Source organism: Lates calcarifer, linkage group LG21 (genome assembly GCF_001640805.2).
Source record: "Lates calcarifer isolate ASB-BC8 linkage group LG21, TLL_Latcal_v3, whole genome shotgun sequence".
NCBI classification, from domain to species: domain Eukaryota; kingdom Metazoa; phylum Chordata; class Actinopteri; family Centropomidae; genus Lates; species Lates calcarifer.
The window spans coordinates 18,008,826-18,028,448 of record NC_066853.1 but is presented as its reverse complement, the minus strand read 5'-3'; the positions used below and the strand labels follow the sequence as shown (position 1 = coordinate 18,028,448).

The following is a 19,623-nucleotide window of genomic DNA, read 5'->3' as shown; positions in this document are numbered from 1 at the left end:
TAGATAATCAAAAAAATATATGAATAATAAATCAATAAGTTTTTACCATTACCATTATGTCATTTTACAAAGCACACCACTGAAAAACAGCCTAATGTCATTTTTGTCTTTAGAACCAGCTGTCTATCCAGACTCCCTTCAAAACTGAGTTTTTTTTGTTTTTTTTTTTCTTTTTAAATGGCTATTAGATCAACTCAATCTATAAAGATGTAAGCTAATGGTAATGGTATTGACTGTTGTTTTTATTAAAAGGTCACTTAAAGGTTATTATTTACTTGAGATACTGCAGACACAAAGCCTTTCAAGACATCTTTTTGCTTAAAGCAATGCATGACTGCATGTATCTGAACATTGTGCATGCACATATGCAACCATCTGACTTTTATCATTGTTATCATAATTTCTTCCTCTCCTCACATAAGTGTGCGCTAGTTTCATTACAGATTGAGATCCAGGTGTGTACAGTTCATTGATCAGTCTGTGAGGCACAAAGATTACCCTGGATAGTCATCTATGCAAAACAACAAATCCTGCTACACTGAGATTAATTCCCTGGGTCAATTGCAAGTCAAGTTTTCTGCCAGTGTTCCTGATGAGTTGGTTTTAAGGTCTCTATGGGCTGATTTTTTGTTTGTTTGTTTGTTTGTTGTTTTTATTACTTTTGACCGAACATGTCCAGATTTTTACTACTTACCAAGACAGAAAAATGTCTTCAAATGAATTATTCATGTGAATGATTAGATTTGTTTCCTTTTTAATTAACAAAATGCAAAAGCATTGTATAGTAGAAATTATGCATTATTACTGTCTTTTGCAGCGACCTCCCAACATCCATCTTAAATGTGTTTTTTTTTATATCATATGGCAAAAGGATACAATGGCAGTTGCGAGAAATTTTGTAGTTAGGCTAAGTACAATAAAAGACCAAGTGCAATAAAATATGGACTAATGTAAATACATAAGAAACAAAATTTAACAATAAAAAAGCCATCTGGTTCCAGTGGTTATATAAAAGCGAGTGACACTGACAGCTTGGCAACAATCCTGTCCATCGTCCTGACTGACAGCCAGGAGCTGAGCTTGCATTTCATGACCTCATTAAGCCGATCTGTGTCAGCATGGCTTCAAAAGGGGTAAAAATAATGTTGGGCTTTATACAGCTGTACCTATCAAGTACACTGTGCAGTTAAAAAAAAAAATAATAATTTGCTGTGATTCAATGTAGAATAATTGACAATGACATAATTTAGCCCACTCTATTGTGAACAAAAATGGTCTTGTGACATTGTTTTTATAATATTATTCTATTATATGCTATTTTAAAAGTTTTCTCATCTTTATAATGCTATATATTTATTATAAAAAAAAAAATAAATAAATGGCAGCCTCATTCAAAGACTGTATTTAAGTCACATGCTTTATAGCCTTTGTATCCTTAAATATTGTTGCTCCAATATAGCATTGCATTTAATAATGTCCTTTTAACATCAGTGGGCAATAAGAAGTTTCCTGGCCACCATTCAAATGGGTTCGAAACATGAACCCTGCTAGTGTTGAATAAAGGTCAGTGGAAGGGGGTTGACTTTGCCGTTCACACACTAACAGCATAATTATACAGGGAAATGAATCAGAGTAACAGACCCAGACTCAGTGACCTGCAGCCAAAGGGCCAAAGAGTCATAATGTATGATATGGCTTTGGTGAATTATCCTTTTAAATACTTTTATTATGTCTGAGTTGCCACTACCTCTAACCTCCTCAGATTTTGGATAGATAGATAGTGATAATGTTTCAGGCCATCATCTAGAAATGTATTTTCATATTTTTCCTCATTAGATGCCTTAGCAGGTGATATCTATCTTCTCACCCTTACTACATGTTGAAAATAACTAACTAGTTCCAATGTAAAAGAGGATTTAATTTGAATATACTGTCATTGGGGGAAAATAAATGTATCCACAGAAAAGATAAATATTCTGCTGATCAGAAAGAGCCATCTAGTGGACAAAAATGACAAGAAGGTTTATATGTTTCCCCTGTGCATACGATTTGCATGAAAATGCCAGACAAAATGAATTGCAGTCTTCATTTGCTTTTAATTTTTAATCACCACTGAGTTTGAATTACAAATGACATATATGTCAAATAGGTGTCCATTTAAGTCTATTCACCCATGTGGACTGCCTGCAGTCATGTGTTTCCTTCAAATGACCAGTGGAGGTCCCTGTCATCCCAGATCAGAGAGAATTATGCCTCAAGTTATTATTATGCCTTTTTTGATGCTTTTCTGACACTGTTAGTTGGTAATTGTCCCCAACAGGAATTTAGACTCCTTCATGGTCAAAAGATGTCCATTACTGAACAATTAAAATGTATTGTTTCTTCTTGTAAATGTATAGTTTTTTCTTTTTGATATGGCAGCAAGTTTAATAATCAGCACATACTAACATTTTATAATTTTGATATTTTTATTAAAAAAACAAAAAAGTCTCTTGTACCTGACACTGCACAATCCAGTACCCTAAAGCAGGTATGATCAAGTCAAACCTTAAGTCATTCTTTTCACAACCCCAGGAGGTCAAAGTTTAATAAAATTAAACCCATAAAAAATGTCAATACTGATGCAAAGTAAAACCAGCTTACAATTTTGTACCATGTGTATTACAGGAAGGTTGACACAGTTAAAGAATCAATATATTGGAAATTAACATATGTACTATTTATCCCTTCACATATATATAATATATACATCTTGTTTGCATGTACAGTATATTCACACACATATATACAGACACTTGAGTGTACATCATAATAATTATAGCTTTAAATCTAAAATGAATAACATGCTTCCCAGAAGCTTTTAAGAGCTTGAATGTCCTAGACATTATAGATTATAGCAACAGTAATATAATAACATTATCAAAGATAATAATTATTATAATATACAGGTTTAGCAACATCAAGGTAAATAAAATCCTAATGCTAATGATACTGGCAGGATGATTAATCTCCCAATGAGTAATTATGCTCAGCACCTATAAAATGTCCTCTTTCGTCATTGTGCAAGTACAGAGGAGGAGATTATTTTCAGAGCATTTGTTAAAAAAAAAGAAAAGAATAAACTGTGCTTTAGTTCTGGGGTCCTGTCTATGCTATGTGTCTGCCTGTTAGCAATGACTCAAAGGCTCAGTCTTGATCTCAAAGCTGAGCAGACACAGCTGGCAAAGAGTTTCAGATTTTGGTCTCTGGGCCATCTGTGATTAGTGGCTGAAAGGAGTTGCGGATCCGGGCAGCTTCTGCAGCACAAAGGTGACCGAAGGCTTTGTTATACCAATCTGGAGTCCTTCCTCTGAAATCAAAATAGTATATTCAATATGCCATAATATACGTACATGTCAACAAGCTTCAAATACCTATGTTAAAAATTCAACTAAAATCATATATAAAAATGCACTGATGTACCTGTAAGAAAAAAGCATCTAAGCATTTGCTGAAAGGATTCATGAGAAAATCTTGTAACAAGATTTTATGCAGGACTTACTTTAAGTCCACTCTGCAGATATGAGTTAGTCTGGACTTTCCAGAGCCACAGGGCTCTAGCAGGTAGTTGGACTCGAGGACAATAGCTCGTACTCCTCCAACAGGAGGACAATCCTCATGTTCAATAGACACAGAAACCAGGGAGCATGCACCTTTGGGCAAGTCTGTCCTCCATGACCTTGAATAAATGAGAAAGAGATTAAATGTGTACCCTAAAAGAATAAAATTATAGCTACTTCCAAACAAAGGGAGATATGTTGTTTAGTGTTTTCTTTTTATCACAACTCACCTGAGAACAACAAAGTCCCTGCTGGGATGAGGGGGCATGCGATTGAGCACATACTGAAACACCTCTGTCTGCTTGTCTAGTGTCTCAGACACTTTCCACTGTAGCAGGTCCACATCCCACAAGTGGCGCTCTCGCAGCACCCGGTTCAACACTACAGATGGTGGCGCTTCCACCTCCACAGATACTCTCCAGCGTCTTAAAGGGTTCCCATCTCCCACCTGGAGGTTACACAAAGATGCAAACCATCGTAATAAGTGAAATAATAAGTGAAAATGTTGTTTCGATGTTTTATTATATATGAGACAATAACAACTCCACAATTAAAGGAAGAACACAAACCTTCTTATAGTAGAGCTCTGTGTTATCAGAGCTGCTGCATGACACCCAGTATTTGGACTTTTCCCGGGCCTCTTTGAGCAGGTTCTGTAGTCTCCCCTCCATATGTGTTTGGTATGTTCCATCATCATCCTCCAGCTGCTTACACAGCTCGTCAATTGTTGGTGCATGCAAGTCAGCCTCCACGTATGAATTACGCGACTGAGTAACCATCTCATGGGGGATCTAATGGGTATATAAAAGTATGAGATAAGACTGACAGCAAATATAAACAGAGGGAGCCCTGGAGATATTGCATTCAGCCTGAAAATTCTTGCATCATCTCAAAGACAGGTTCTTGTACCTCAAAGAGACGGTTGCACTCTATGATCATGTGAGCAAGGCCCTGAGTAGCTGCTAAATTTTCATTCAGATCCTTCTGGTCTGGTCTGCCAGTGGCATACTTCTTCTGCATGGCCCTGGGGATTATGGAGAGAGAGAGAACTTATTAGACCAGCAGAGTCCCCAGGTCACCATCTCTATGAAACACAGTATATAAACCCTTCCTCCGCTCTGCAGGAAACCCCCTTTGATCCCTTTGGCAACAATTTCAACATGGTAAATTAGAGAGCTTTGCTTTGTTTGTACACAGCATGATCTCATAAAACACTGAGCTTTAAAAAGAGAGTCATGTCCTTTTAAAACTGGCCCAGAAAGACAGTAATCTACTGCACCACTGAGGACTGAGCAAACTCTGCAACCCATTTTATGTCTGTCTTTATGGAGTCATAGGTGAAGATAATCATGCTGGAGTTAATAGAATACATGCATGCCTTGTTTGTTAGTTTTCTGCAGCAGAGAACTCCAAGCAATGTATCTGGCCCAACGTCACAGACACCAAGATAATTCCAACATTAGATGACACGAGAAAAAAAAAGTACCTTGGTGAGAGATTGTCTTTCTTGAGAATGTTGAGATGGAAAAGGGAGGGAGCCAGACACACAGCAATGTTCATGGGTGTCATCTGGTTCTCCTCCACAGAAGAAGTGACATCGCTGAGGAAACAGAGCAGCGTCTGCAGCACCTCCCGGTTTTCATCCGACATCAACATGATGGCTGCCTGGACGGCCTGCAACCTTTGGTCTTTTGGCACATCTGCACATATAAGAGAATTGATTTGTATCATTTCTATTTTATAGACACAGTGATAGAGGAGAGAAACATATTCATGAGGTGTCAAAGGTAATTTACTTGATTGTATTTTCATGATAAAACAGACGAGCGAAGTGAGATTTATGTCCTTACATTGGTAAATATGGAGGAAGGTCTCCCCAAGTTTGCTGGTGAGCAGAGGCTCAGGTAAATCCCTGAAGAACTGCTTCACCATGTCAGCCACATCATAGGCAGACTGATCCTCATAGTTCACATTGTCTGGAGAACTCTCATTCATTTGCCTAAGGGCTTGAATTCGAGACTTCACCCCTGATTTACGAAACAGACCCACCTGAAAGCAAAACAGCAGTGTTTATGTCAACATGACAGCACTTCCTCTAACTGTATTGTTATTATGCTACTGCTGTATCTGTCTACATCCTGCATCAGCCATTATGCAATGAAACACTACACCACATTATACATGTTATATAAACCTAACCATTTGTTACATCACATGTGAAAAATGTAAGTCACATGTAACTTGAGAGCATGTTCACTGTGACTGACCTGGTCAAGACACTGGCTCCTCAGATACCGCAGGGCCTGCTGCAGGCCAAGGGGCAGGGGTTGTCCAGAACGCTGCACATGCACTATGAGAGGCACTCCGAACACAATCTTATCCTTATAGTCTGGTACCTTCATTCTCTTCATAAACTTCGGCACAGACCTAGGAGAGACATCAAAACAACATCTTTGACAACTTGCTTTAGTGGCTAAACTGGAGACTATGCTGTGCATAGACATATACTTATTATTTAGTACAAACAGCTTGTAAGCCAAAAGGGCATCTGGTTATAGCAATTCATTGGACAAACACACAAATTACCAGTACTAATATAATAATTTACAAGTTATCAATTCAAAGAAATAGAAGAAAGAAGTAAAATGAGCTTTCACGAATAAAGAAAAGATGTGACGAATCATGAATCAAATGGATCTTTTGGGAGTTTAAATGAGACTTACCAAGTCCAGCCATGCTTGTTGGACATGGAGTACTTCTCCATGATTGCAGTAAGACGCAGCAAAGAAAACTTCTGCAACAAACTCAGCTGGCCTGCTGATTGGTTGGTAATCTGCAGGGATGCCACTGAGTGACTTAGACGATTTGATATCTGAAAGCTGGGCCATCGTAACCTAATTCCATAAAAGAAACAGCAAAGAAAAAAAAGAAAAGTGTTTCTCTTTTTGTTCATAGAAGAACTAAACTTGTGTGATTTCAAATGTTTCAGTCCTGTCAATACAGTTTCATGAGTCTTACCGATTTGGTCGTGTGAGTGAAGCACCGACTCCTGAGTCTCTCCGTTCCCTGAGCCTTGCAGATTCTGTCTCAGCAAGTGAGACCCTGTCTCTGTCCCCATCACTCGGTGTGGTCTGGCTTTCTGTGACTGAATTTCCCTCAAAGTCCAATGTGATCTGACTAGAAGACTGGAGCCCTACGGTATCTTCCCTCTCACCATCCATTTGCGACATCCCTTCTCCTCCAGGCAACACATTCTTAGACCAGTGGTCAACTATCTGCTGTAGACCATTGACATGCGACAAGATATCGTCCAGGTGAGGAAACAGGTCCTCTTTCTCCAGGTCTATCAGGTCTCCAGTGCTGGCATACAAATGTGAGCCAGGAACATTATCGTACACACTGATGCGGCTACCTCTAGAACAGCATTGGGTGACGGGCCTGGATTCCCTTCTGGTGGAAATTAGTGGGGATTCCAGGTGCATGCTGCCAGTGTGCCAGTTAATAGAGGCCCCATTGGTTGGAGACAAGCTTTCTATGGACAGTGCTTTAGGGAAGGTTCCTGGCTTGTGGTCTTTAGGGATGTGGACCACCAGGTCTTCATAGGAGCAGAATTCATTCCTACGGTTTTCCTCTGCAACTTTATTCACTTGAGTACCTGAGAAGATGTCTATGTCCTCTAAATACATACCACTGCGCTTGTAGTCAGCCCTATGAGGCTTACGCTCTTTTAAGCTGGGTGTGCTGACAGCACTGCCACTAGAATGGCTGCTACCCTCACTACTACACTGGGACAGAAGAACTTTGTTGGACAGTGGTTCTGGAGCCCCACCATCTCCATTTATGATCTCAACACAATGCAGTGTCTTCAGGGCCTGGGCCTCCTGCTGCAGCACGGGAGAGCTGATGACTAATGTCTTACGGCTCCTTCCTAGAGTTCCTCGGGAGCGCAGGGTCTCCATGCGCTTCAGGAAGTCTTTGGCACGGGTGCGACTTGTCTTCCCATGCTTGTCAGGTAGTGAGCCGTAGTGAGCAATTTCTTTGGGGATGTGAGGCATTGTGAGAGAAGTGGAGTCTGGCATTGCTGCAGAATCCGAACAGGTGCGGTTGGAGCAGTCAGAGTCTTCTGTGCTGAGGCCCCTGTGACCGCTGCCCCCGCTGCTCTCACTGTGCAAAGAAGAGACCTCTGGCTCACTGAGGTCCGTCAGAACACTCTCACTGCTGGTGGTGTTTCTAAGAGGCACGCCGTCCCTGGAGTGCTGACCCTCTCTGTGGTTTCCCAGCAGACAGTCAATGTCCTGTAACCTGGACCAACGCCGGCTGCTCCACTCAAAGGTCCATTTGTCACTGATAGCGAACAGGTCTTCTTCATCAGAGTCTTCACTCTAGTGAGAGACAGATTATATTAAATCAATTATTTTGGTCTACATGATTTAATTTGGTAATTCTTCTTTATTGTTAATGAATGTTTCTATTTAGGTCGCTCAAAGATTCTCCCTAATACCTCAATTATTTTATTCAACAATTGAATTAAAGATCACGCATGCACATACTGTACTTATTTCAATGCACAGTATGGAGATACAATAATTGAGATTGACAGAAAAATAACCCAAACAGTTTTTGCACAATTTTAAAACTTTGTTTACTCCACAAGAAAATAATTTGCACATCCTTATTCACAGCAATCAGCTGGCTTGCAAGGTGAGGCATATATACCATCACAAATCATCCACATCACAAAGAGGCAGTTAAATAGGAAATGCAGGAAATTGCTGAAGGAAGTGTCTGGTCAGAATTAATAACATTATACAATCAGCCAATGGTGATATAACATCAGACAAACCATTCCTTTGACTTGACTACCTTTCCATAAATAGACAAAGTCATTTATGCCGGCAGGCTAAATTCCAGTGTGAGGACAGATAGTTAATAGGCATGAATACAACAATGGTACAATCTCATATATCATATAATCTAGGTTAAACAGTACAGGCCACATTATATTTGTGCTGACGCCGGAAGAACATGCATAACTTAGAGCAAGCTTTGTCCTTCTATTTCTAACAATGTTCAAATGAAAACTGTGATATTTGAGTGAAGCTTTTTTGGGGCTAGGAACACAACTAAAGAGGAACATACAAAGTGTTATGTTTCAAAACAGTCTGTGTGGAGAGAAAAAGCATGACACCCACTTAGGCCTAAACTCTGAGATAAGCACAAATATATTTTGGATGCTGAATCACCTGTGTTTAAAAAAAACTTTTTGGGTAGTGTGTTTCTTTAAAATAAATATAATGTAGTGTCAGAGGCATAATTTTAATGTAAAGATTGTAATTTAGTGTTAACACTTACTTTCTTTTTCGGAAGGTTCACGTCAAGTTTCATAGAGGCACACTTGTTCAGGGTGTTGAGTCGCCTAAAACAAGAAAAAAAAAGCCAGAGGATGAAAACTGTTCTAAAGAAACACAGGAATAGTCCCCCCATGAGCACTCCAGAAATAAATGCCATTCTGTTTGCTATTTAAGTGTTAACCTGATCAGCTTTTGTTCTGGACATACAACCAGAACCAGAGGGAAACTCAGTTTCCACACACACATTATCCTTAACCTAATGAACACCGGTAATTGTCGCTTGCTCTGTTCTCTTTCTCTGAGGGTTGGATCTAAGTGATTGTGGCTTGAAGGGTGGTGTGCAGTAGTTTGAAGAAAGGTGAACTTGAGGTCAGTGAATGGATTAGCCATATAACTGTTCTTATCACTGACTGGTTCATTCAATATAGTCATCTATAGATCTTAATCTACAGATGAACCCTTCTTGTTGCCATTTTTGCACTTGGTATTCTAATTCTGTATACACATGATTTTGAGAGATGGCCTCAGTTGTACCTAATAATCCTTATGCAAAGAGGCATTTGCCTGTGCTCAATTCCAACAAAGTCACATAAAAACTATGCTTTTGAAGCACTGACGAACATTTGATAGACTCGATTTTACAAAACTCCCTCAGAGAAGCAGTGAAACACTTTCAAAATTTGTAATAAACAATATAGTCTAATATATCCTTGGAACATGTGATTAGAGGTTTTGTGGGTATGCAAACTGGGACATATAAAGTAACAGCACTAAAAACTGAACATGAACCAACAATAGCACAAGGGAAAAGATGACGCCATGACAAAATGCACTGCAGCTCCCTGTTCCTTGGATTTAGACAAAAAAAAACCTCACTTGTGGTGAGATAATCACAAGTTTTAACAGTGCCAGATGTTGCTAACAGTCTTTTTTACAGATTGACAGTATTGTTTTGTGACAGTGAATGGCCTCAGATGGGGGATATAACTGTCATCTAGTCCTGTTGATGATAGGAGTTAACCAAACAAGACGTTCCCATGATTGTTACTGTAGATAGTAGGACCCAAATGAAGAGAGGATTTCTAAGCTGGGGGCCTTTTATTCCACAGGCCTAAAGAGCTTTGAATGTGGTTTCTAAAACAGGACGCTGCTTAGCCAGGGATCAGAGGGAGCACTCACATACATGAAATATCTATCAGTTTCACTTTTATCAAAGACACCCACAGTATGCAGGGCGGTATTTATTTTTGCACACAAGACTGTGGTGGCGCAACTGACAACAAAGCCATCCTTATGTCACTATAGAGATGCTGGGAAGTCATGGACAAAATCACGTCGGAGGTGGAACTGTTTCCAATTGTCCTCTCTTTATCCCGTGGCTAGTTTGGAATTCAGATGAGTTGCTTTAGGGTTGTTTAGAGTCACAGTATATTGAGCCGTGCGAGGCACCCCTCATGCTACCCCTGCTTGCCTCTCGGGATGGTTGCCATAGTTACTGTGGAAACTGAAGTGCTGTTTTCATCTTGGCTTGAAAAAGTACATGAGCCGTCTTGCCCTATAAGGGAGGGATGTGGAACCACCAGTTGTTGGCTTAGTGTACCTTTATACTCTCTGGCAAGTTAGGAAAAAATCACACACATCCAATATTTTTTTTACCGGTTATGTCAGAGTGCAGTTCAAAATCTTGAGGAGAGGAATGTGCTTGCAGTTAAAGTTTTTATTAAATCAATATGTCAGTCTTACATTTCAGTCCCGACAGACAAAGATCTGACAAGGTGGACTGATTTACTGATTTAATAAATGAATTAAATGTAACATGAGTGCGCGGAAAATCTTCTTGATACCCAAGATAAGAAAATAAAAATTACATAATGTTATGTTTTTAACATCATAAAATGTAAGATGTGTTTTTATTTTAAAGTTAATACAAAGATTCTCATATACTTCTACTTCCTTGAGGCAATACAATTATTTGTGGCATTGATTCATGCATGAGCCACCATCTTTGCCCTGTCAATCAAATGTCTGGTTACCTGCAAAGAGGTTCCACAAGATCTTTGTCCAGAAAATCGTGATCTCTTTTCACAGGAGTAATGTCAATGGGGAATTGGGAATCTGTGGAAAAAGGCGCAAGAGCAACATTAGAGAAAGATCTGGAAACCACATTCTTTCCAGAAGCACACTGAAGGCTGGGAGACCATCAAACTTGTTTTGTATGTGATGCTAATGAGAAGAGACAGAATTTGCCCAAATAACAGTGCTCAGGCTTGTGCAGGCATTACATCTTGCTCTGAGTATGGGCCTCCTCTTACATAACTTAAGAGACTGAACCCAGACTCTTTCAATATAACATTCCACAGCATTCATGTGAAGTCATTAACTTTTTATGAAAAGCAGAGACACCATTACATCCTAACAGCAGATTTCATCATTAATGTCATTTCTAATACACAACCCTCAGCACCGGGAGTGAAGCTCATGTTAATTTCTTTGTACTCCCAACAGCCGTTATCGGTGCACATTGCTGCAATTCCACTACAACTATCTATAAACTGTCAGCAAACAAATATATTGCACCAAAGCACATCAAAAGTCTGGCCTTGACACAATGATCTGAGGGAGTAGAGCTACTTTGAGCTCAGATAAAACCCATTTCTTCCCATGACTTCAGTCTTAAAGCACAGAGGACATGTTTATGTAGTAACCGAAGCTCGGAAAAGATTAGACTTTAAAAGCAGCTGATGTTCTGCTTGTTTTGTGGTGTCTGGGTGACTGGAGTCCTAGCTCTGAGGCTTCCTGAGGACAGTTGTGTAAATGAGGCTCACTATGTAACCAATGAATATGTGGTTTTGTGTAGTGCTGGGGATTAGGGTGACAGGCCAGATGACACTGTGTACCATTATTCACTCATCAACTTGAAAAAGCCACATTCAAGCTATAACAGTGTTTTGTTTCATAACAGATATAAAAAGTCTAAAATAAAAATGCCATTTTGGTTTATTAGAGCGTCCTTTTATTGGTGTGCTACTTCATTAATCTCTGTCTTTTAACCAAACAACATTTCCCTCCTTTGTGATGAATGTGTGTGGGAGTGTACTGAGTGCTTTTATTACCTTCAAAGAGCTGAGCATACTGGGGAAATCCTGCTGCCCTCAGCCAGTCACACGCCTCTTTCGCTTCAATTTCTGAAATACAAGAAAGTGTACGCTTTAAGAACGGAGATAAAAAGTGAAACTTGACTACATGAAATTATAGTAATTTCGGGAAAAAACACTGCAGCATCAACGAAAGCAGCAAAAAGCCTTTGCACCTGGTATTCTACAGACACAACAGACTTTGTAGTAGAAAGACCTGAGTGATTCTGAAACTGAAACCCCCCATGTCTGTCTGATTATCCTGTGATAGCATGGATGTTGTGATAAACCTGCTGGTCAGTCTGTCTGGCTGCAGGGATCCCAGCTCACTCACATGAAGCAACATGGGACCTTATATAATTATCTGTTGTCTTTTTAATTCAAAGACAACATATCATGCCAATCAACCAAAAATGTTTTTTAAAAAAGGTAAAAAACAACAGCCCTATATGTGGCATAGAGCCTAGAGATAGATTGTGTAACCACATGTTTAAATAGAAGTAACACATTTCAAGACAACAACAAAATTAAAAGAAAATACAAAACTATATATCTGGTTGAAACTGATCTCAATAAAAGGAAACAAATACACTGATTTTCTGATAAACACCTGACCCCAGCAGTCAGGATCACAAACTGGTCCTGCAAACCAACAGAGTGAGCCGTCTGCAGGCTTTAGAGCCGCTGATGACAAGGAGAGGAAACAGACCGTTGGCACCTTTCCATTAATGCTAAAAGAGGTGGGTGCCATTTATCACTTGAGTGAAAAATGACACACTGGTGCTATAAAGAGGAGTCTGCTTTACATTGAGAAAAAAAATGAATTACATTTAATAAATAGCTAAATGCCAAAAAAAACAACCAAACAAACAAAAAGACAGAGTTTTTCACCTAAAATGTCTTCTGTGCCATTCCTTGTCTTTATTGTAAGAAAAGACTAAATCAATAGAAAATTAAACTGAAAAAATATTTGTAACTTATAAATTGTTTCAGTAGATTTTAAAGAACAAATGCCAAAACAATTACTGGTTCCAGCTTCTGTTCTGGTCCCAGCTGTGAATATTTGCTGGTTTTTGTACTCTTGTACAATCATATACTGCATATCTTGGGGGTTTTAGACAGCTAGAAAAACAATGTTAAAATGTCATCTTTTGACTTTTTAAAAATTATTTATATGATTGACTATTCAATAACTTACTATTGACTATTGAATAATTCAAGAATCCTAAAGTAAAATACACATGAAATTATTTCTCTCATCAATTATCCAAAGTCTGTTAATCTACAGCTACATTATTGAGGATTAAAAATCACTTTGCCTCTGTGATACATAAATTATTCTATCAATCTAACATGAAAATATTCTTACCAGTTCCGGTGTTTCTTTAAACCCACACAGCAGATAAATGTCCAACTGCTGAGTTTTACCATACACACATCTGTGGTTTAGCTGGCTTTTCTCAATGTAAAGAATTGTAAGAGCATAAACATCACGTCCAAAAAAAAAAAAACACAAGCTTCACCCACGGGTAACAAACAGCTCTCCCATCACACATCTGAGGTCTCAGTTCCACTCCCCTGTCTGTGCCCGTCACACTACGGCTGAAACGTGAACCACGGTCATTCATCACACAATACTGTGTAATTACAGCGACTGTAGCCCGGTAGTGAAGATACTGCTATCACCTGTTTTTCAGAGCTGTTGATCCAGGACTCACTTAGCGTCCGTGTCACTGGAAAATCAATGAAAAGTGACTTTGGTCTTCAGACTGACCAACAACTGAGTAAATATTAACAGTTCCCTGTGTCCTTGGATGACAAAAAAAGTCTACTGTTTACCCCCTTAGCCAGCAGTTAAGTCAACATGTGTACACTGCCAGAAGCCTCTCTGGTCTGTTCCCACCTGTATCACCAGTAGCTACAGGCTTTCTGTTCATCTAGGCTTCCCTCCCAGGTGGATAATATCAGACCTGTATTATTCAACTGCAGCACATAGTGAGAGGGCTGCCAGGTCCTCTTGTGTCCCACAGCCGCAGGTTGGACCATTGGGAGCAAGTAACATGAGCTGGGAATTCCTCTCTGTTTGGCATTCTGTAACACGATACCGAGACATTCTGTCCTCTCATCCTCTCTCTAAGGAAATCTCTTGTGGATAAAAGGCTGGGCGGGCATCATGCCAAAGAATGAGAACCTGTGTTTGCTCTCCACAACCCACAGCTTTAAAACTGTGTACAGTATAAAATTACAGTTCCACAAAGAGATGAAACCCAGTTTGGCAGCAACACAATGGCCCAGAATGTCAAAAGCTGTGTACGATTTAAGTATCTGTGGCAAGGGCAACTCCTTCCTTTATAATTCACTTTATGCAATGTTCACTATCAAGAACACTGGTTATGCAACTCATTGCTGAGATATGACATGTAACAATGTGCTGCAGGAAAAGATATGGCACACTTTGAGCGTCCTTGGGCTGAGCAGACTCAAGCCTTGCCAAAATTATGACAGTTTTAAAGGATCATTCACATTCCACTCTTTCACAAAATATTTACTGCCAACTACACAAGTAAAAACTTTCCAGGATTTTATAATATGCTTTGTTTTGTCCTGAGCTGCATCTGTCTGACAGAACATAAAGCTATGTGACATAACAGTAATCTGTTTCCATTAACATTCTTTCTGAAAACAAACAAAATATCAGATTCATTCATTCAGGCTTATCGTGAATGAAAACAAACCACTATCATCACTAAAGCACAGCCTTGATATGTCTACTCTCCAAAATCCTCAAACTTAGTAACACCATAGTTTATTTCCGTTAACAAATTATTGTGTACTTACGGGATATTTTCATTATACAGCCAGAGTGTTTCATATATCCATCAAGACTTAAGAGTGTCTCTCAACATGTCAGAGCATCTTCATTCCCACGCCGAGCCACATTCCTGCTCTCTCTCCCTCTGAACACAGCTTGCAGTTTGAACTCAGACCCACAGCTCCTTCTGTCTCCTTTCTCTTTCCATCAACCCCCAACCACCATGTGCCTGTCCCAACACTAATTCTCTCCTTCAACCCACCCCTTTCTGTGGCAGGCTCCCTAACGTTTACCCCCACCCCCACCCCCCCCTTCAGCCCCTTGTGCCCAACCCTCCTACCCAGCTCTGCCCAAGACAACTTCTTTATACCCCACTCAGCACATTTTTGGCAAAGATCTAAGCTGCAGCCAAACAGTGAGCATTTCCTCTGAATTCTGGGATTCATTTTTTATTTCAAGTTGTTGTTTGTTTTTAAAAGTAAAGAATTTACTACCACCTCCTGATATATTGCTTTGTTCACAGACATTTTGGCCAGATGACAGAATGTCAGTTTTTTTTTTTTTTTTTTTAACATTCTTTAAAAATACCATCTGAGAAGCATTAAAGTTGATGTGGGAAATGTTTCATTTAAACAAACAAAAGGGGAGGTTTTGCAGAGTGTAGATGTTGTTCCAGTAGGTCAATGAAATGGAAAAAACGTAGGCAGCTGAAGTCGGGGGAAAACCATGACATAAACTGTCAGCAATCAGCGGCAGTGAATCATGCTGAGGCACTCGGCTCACAAGACTCCGCAGTAACATCATTGGAATGATATATTCTGCTTCACCTCTGTCTCGGCCTCTTTGTCTGAGGTAAAATCAATGAATGAGAGGAATTGTGTGATCTGTGTCATCTGAGACACCGACAGTGTTGCTGTGTCACCTGACACAAAACAAAGACTAAGTATTTCTTATTTAAATCACATCCATCTAAAGGCAACAAGTTCTATCTAAGCTTATGATTATAATGCAAATTATAAAATATGGTACAAATATAAGAAAATACAAAAAAATATGATTTAAAAAAGCATATTAGGGCAAACAGAATCTCATAAATCAAATCCAAGACAATACAGTGAATGGGTTTTGCCAAGTAAATACATTAGAGTAATCTACAGCTCTGTTCCCCTTGGTAAGGCATATACAGCAATAACTGGAGTCAATCTGTTTAAGAAGAGATCTATTTTCATCCACAAACCTGCTGTCATGTTTTCCCAATTCTATCTACTTAATAGCCCAGTTTTGCACTTTTATTTTAAAAGATGAGATCCCAAGAAATATGCTGCATAAGGAAAATCTATTAGTTTAAATGTGTGGATGAAATGACCAGCACTCAATATTTCTGGGTTTTGCTATGGCTCTGTGATTACGTAAGGACATCATTTCCGTTCCTAATTTCCTATAGGGTAAGCAGAATTCCAGATGTAGCCCGCCTCTACAGTGCCTGCTTCACTTTGTGGCGTTTCTGCCATTTCCTCTTGTAAAACACTACTCTTCTGACCTACTGGGGCCAGGACTTGGTATAAAGCTGCAAGCACAGAGAGAATGACGTAAGGCAATCCACTTTAGTCACCTTTACCAACCATTTAGCAGTAGTACTCTCTGTATATATCAGAGATTTAAAAGCGCTCTAAAATAAACTGCTTAAATTTATATGTATTAACTGTGTGGACTCTTACAGATGTGTTTGTCCGTTCCTCCCCCATACTGCATTACTGCAGAGACAGCTGAATGAATCAGCCAGACGAAGCAGCCAAATATATCAGTCAAAAAACACACAGACTGTAACTGAGCACTGAGACTGTCTTTATCAAAAACACCTGGAGACAGAGAGCCAGTAATATGGAAAAAAAAATTCCAGTAGTGGGCTGGCTGGTGGAGAGGTGTCATCACGCTGAGAGGAATGGAGGAGAGGCCTCTCTTCCCCTTTATGATGCTAATTGTATACAGACACCCACTCACAGTGAGCAGTCAGCCTTACTGTAAAAGTAAGACTAGACAGACAGCCAAGGGGAAACACACTGCCCCTCTTCTAGTCTGCCCAAAAAACCACAACATCTGATGTCTCATGCCCAAATTAGCCTAACATTTCCTTCTGTCTCACAGTTTGAAACTGTGCACAGGGGGAGCAAACAGGAAGCCCAAATAATTACCAACAGTAGCTAAAAGACGGACACGATGGCCGAGTAAGCAATGTGATTGTAGGAGACGTAGATCTGCTCTTAATCGGTAGCAGTTCAGGTCTTCTAAAGGAAATGCTGCACATCCTAGATTAATACAATATAAATTCACTGTCTCTTGTAATTCGCCTTATGTTGTGGGAATATAGTCGACCTATTTTCAAGAGCAGGTTTTAATTAACAAAGTTCTACATGTCACAACATACTCGACACAATACACCACAGTCATCAGCAGAACAGTAGTGTCACTCACTATTACCACAACACATCTTCAGTTCACAGCATTCTCATCATTTGGAAACCAGGAAGGTGTTGAGACAAAGGACAATAGTCAAATCTAAGAGATCATCTGTCCTTAAAGGTGAGTAACAACACAGTGCCTTTGTGGATGTGACTTTAGTCTTGATGCAGTGATTGGCACATGAACTGGCTGGCTCCGCAGGCCAAGTAATTACAGAGAGCCTGTGTTGAATCACCCACAGACTTCCAGCCCCCTCATTTGATCCCGTGGGGCACACAGGGGACCTGTCGTTATCCCTGAGTCGACATGGGACGCAGGTTTAAAATGATCAGCTCTAGGCTGCGTTGCCAAGGCACCAAAGCAAAATTTCCTCAAATACAAATGAGCTAGCAAGCCTGTGCCCTGTGGTCCACAGTGACCTGCGGAGAGATCCTTTCAGTGGACCACAGGTCTCCAGTAACAAGTAGATGCACAAAGCAGACCTCAATGCCTCCTCCTGGAGGACGGGGACTTGAGGACAAACACTGTGCCAGCCCAGGAAAAGCCACTGCCAAGGAGGCATTAGCATTCTGAGCCTGCGAGGGTCAGAGTTTTACAGACGTCCAAAAACTAATCTAGGAGTCACTTTATAACATTACTGACCATTTTTTAAAACACAGCACGTATAAATGCTCTTCAATTATTTTTCTTCCCCATTAAAAGATAGAATCACTGTTTTAAGTATAAACATAGTCTGATTTATGAATCTCAGTATTTTTAATGACTCCAATGGTGAAAGACTGAGGTCCACCTTTCATTCCACAGCAAATACACACACACTCTCAGCAAGAGCTTATTGATTCTGAGAGTAAATAACATAGGTATGTCAGCTAGGGAGCTGCTGTTGTTGACCATCGGCAAAGCCTGCTGGGTCAAAAGTCATCTGGCCTGTGTTTTTCTCTTGAGGTCCTGTATTGAATTTAAACAAGAGCATCACAGCTGTGGTAACACTCTCGTTCACCTCTGAAGGACACCCAGAGAGAAGGTTCTTTCATCTTCAGGGGTAACAGCCCATCAACTCTCTCTCTCTCTCTCTCTCTCTCTCTCTTTACTTCTCTGTTTGTCTCTCTTTGTCTCTCTCTGGAAATACCAGTCACAGCTTTTACAGCATTTACAGGTTACTAATGATTATACAATGCAGTGACAAAATCTAAATACCTAGACGTTCATTCACATACCCTTACTCCTGTGCAGTGTTGGTTACCAGCAAAGCCAAAGCTGATTCATTTCTTTCACACAGTGCTGCCTGAGAACACTCTTGAAAAGGGGTTATACTGTTAAAACCATGTGGGGTCCGCATGATGTTGTAAACCTTTTTAAACTATGGAAAATCACTTCAAGTTGTTTCCAAAAACAGACATTATATGATCTCTGTGTCACCAAGCACCAACCTGGGAGAGACATGGGAAAGATTATTGGAGGGTTGTTGTCTCATCCTATCACAAACAGCCATCCAAGTGAAGGATTTACAAATTATCCCAGACCCAAACTGAAAACTGACAGCCCACTGGATCTAGTTGAGTGTCACAGCCAGAAGACAAATAATGGGGTCTGATGTTTGGGCAGCGTGGCCTCCGAACAAGCCATGACTTCAAAGTTCAAACCGTTAGCTATGCAGTGTTTTCATCCAACTCGTTACAGTGTCTCACATTCACTCAGTTTTGAGAAAATGTTCTGACAACCACATGTCGATTCCCTGGGGCTACTCAGCAAACAGCAAAAAACCAAGGGAAGTGTCGGGTGTTCTCCAGCTTCACAGACAGGTGTTCTACTTCTTTCCCTTTGGTCACACTATAGCATACTTTGGCACATGACTTCCAGCAGACGCTTGAAAAGAAGTGTCCTTTACTAGAAAAAGGACCTCTGACCCCAAACCTCTAGGAAGGAGGAGACATCTCAGCAATTTCCAGATCCCCGAGTACCTCAGCTTTACTGCCATCAGCTCCACACAGAGCAGAAAGCAATCAGAAGAGCTTTCTGTCAAATACATACTGCAACGACTTCCAAGGCATGATGCATGTGCTAAACACTTCCAGACACTGAACAGCAGCCATGTTCCCACGCATGCTGAGGTGTTTTGACAACCATGTTGGAGGCCTTTATAAAGGCTTTGCTTTCTTTGGTGATAAAAACATCAACTTTGGCTTTTGGAGATTTCCTTCTTCGTTTTATCCAGGCATACCTCCACAAAACCATGGACTATTCCTTCAACCCAGTCTTGCTCTTTG

General features: G+C 40.1%; 1 protein-coding gene across 5 annotated transcripts in view; it reads right to left on the bottom strand.

Annotated features, from left to right (window-relative positions):
• Positions 1-2,449: 2,449 nt before the first annotated feature.
• stard13b (StAR-related lipid transfer (START) domain containing 13b) overlaps positions 2,450-19,623 on the bottom strand; it is a 50,200-nt gene continuing 33,026 nt past the window's right edge. For 3 of the 5 annotated variants that reach the window (XM_018665276.2, XM_018665275.2, XM_018665274.2), the window contains 13 exons: positions 12,064-12,135; positions 10,984-11,065; positions 8,952-9,015; positions 6,618-7,981; positions 6,323-6,493; positions 5,867-6,026; positions 5,450-5,648; positions 5,086-5,299; positions 4,509-4,623; positions 4,169-4,390; positions 3,830-4,047; positions 3,542-3,718; positions 2,450-3,349 (listed from right to left, as the gene is read on the bottom strand). In XM_018665276.2, coding sequence (XP_018520792.1) covers positions 3,232-3,349; positions 3,542-3,718; positions 3,830-4,047; positions 4,169-4,390; positions 4,509-4,623; positions 5,086-5,299; positions 5,450-5,648; positions 5,867-6,026; positions 6,323-6,493; positions 6,618-7,981; positions 8,952-9,015; positions 10,984-11,065; positions 12,064-12,135 — 3,176 coding nt within the window. In that variant the 3' untranslated portion in view covers positions 2,450-3,231. Of the gene's footprint in view, positions 3,350-3,541; positions 3,719-3,829; positions 4,048-4,168; positions 4,391-4,508; positions 4,624-5,085; positions 5,300-5,449; positions 5,649-5,866; positions 6,027-6,322; positions 6,494-6,617; positions 7,982-8,951; positions 9,016-10,983; positions 11,066-12,063; positions 12,136-13,453; positions 13,847-14,922; positions 15,143-19,623 lie in introns of those variants that run through there. The other 2 variants (XM_018665277.2, XM_018665278.2) reach the window with 2 other exon arrangements.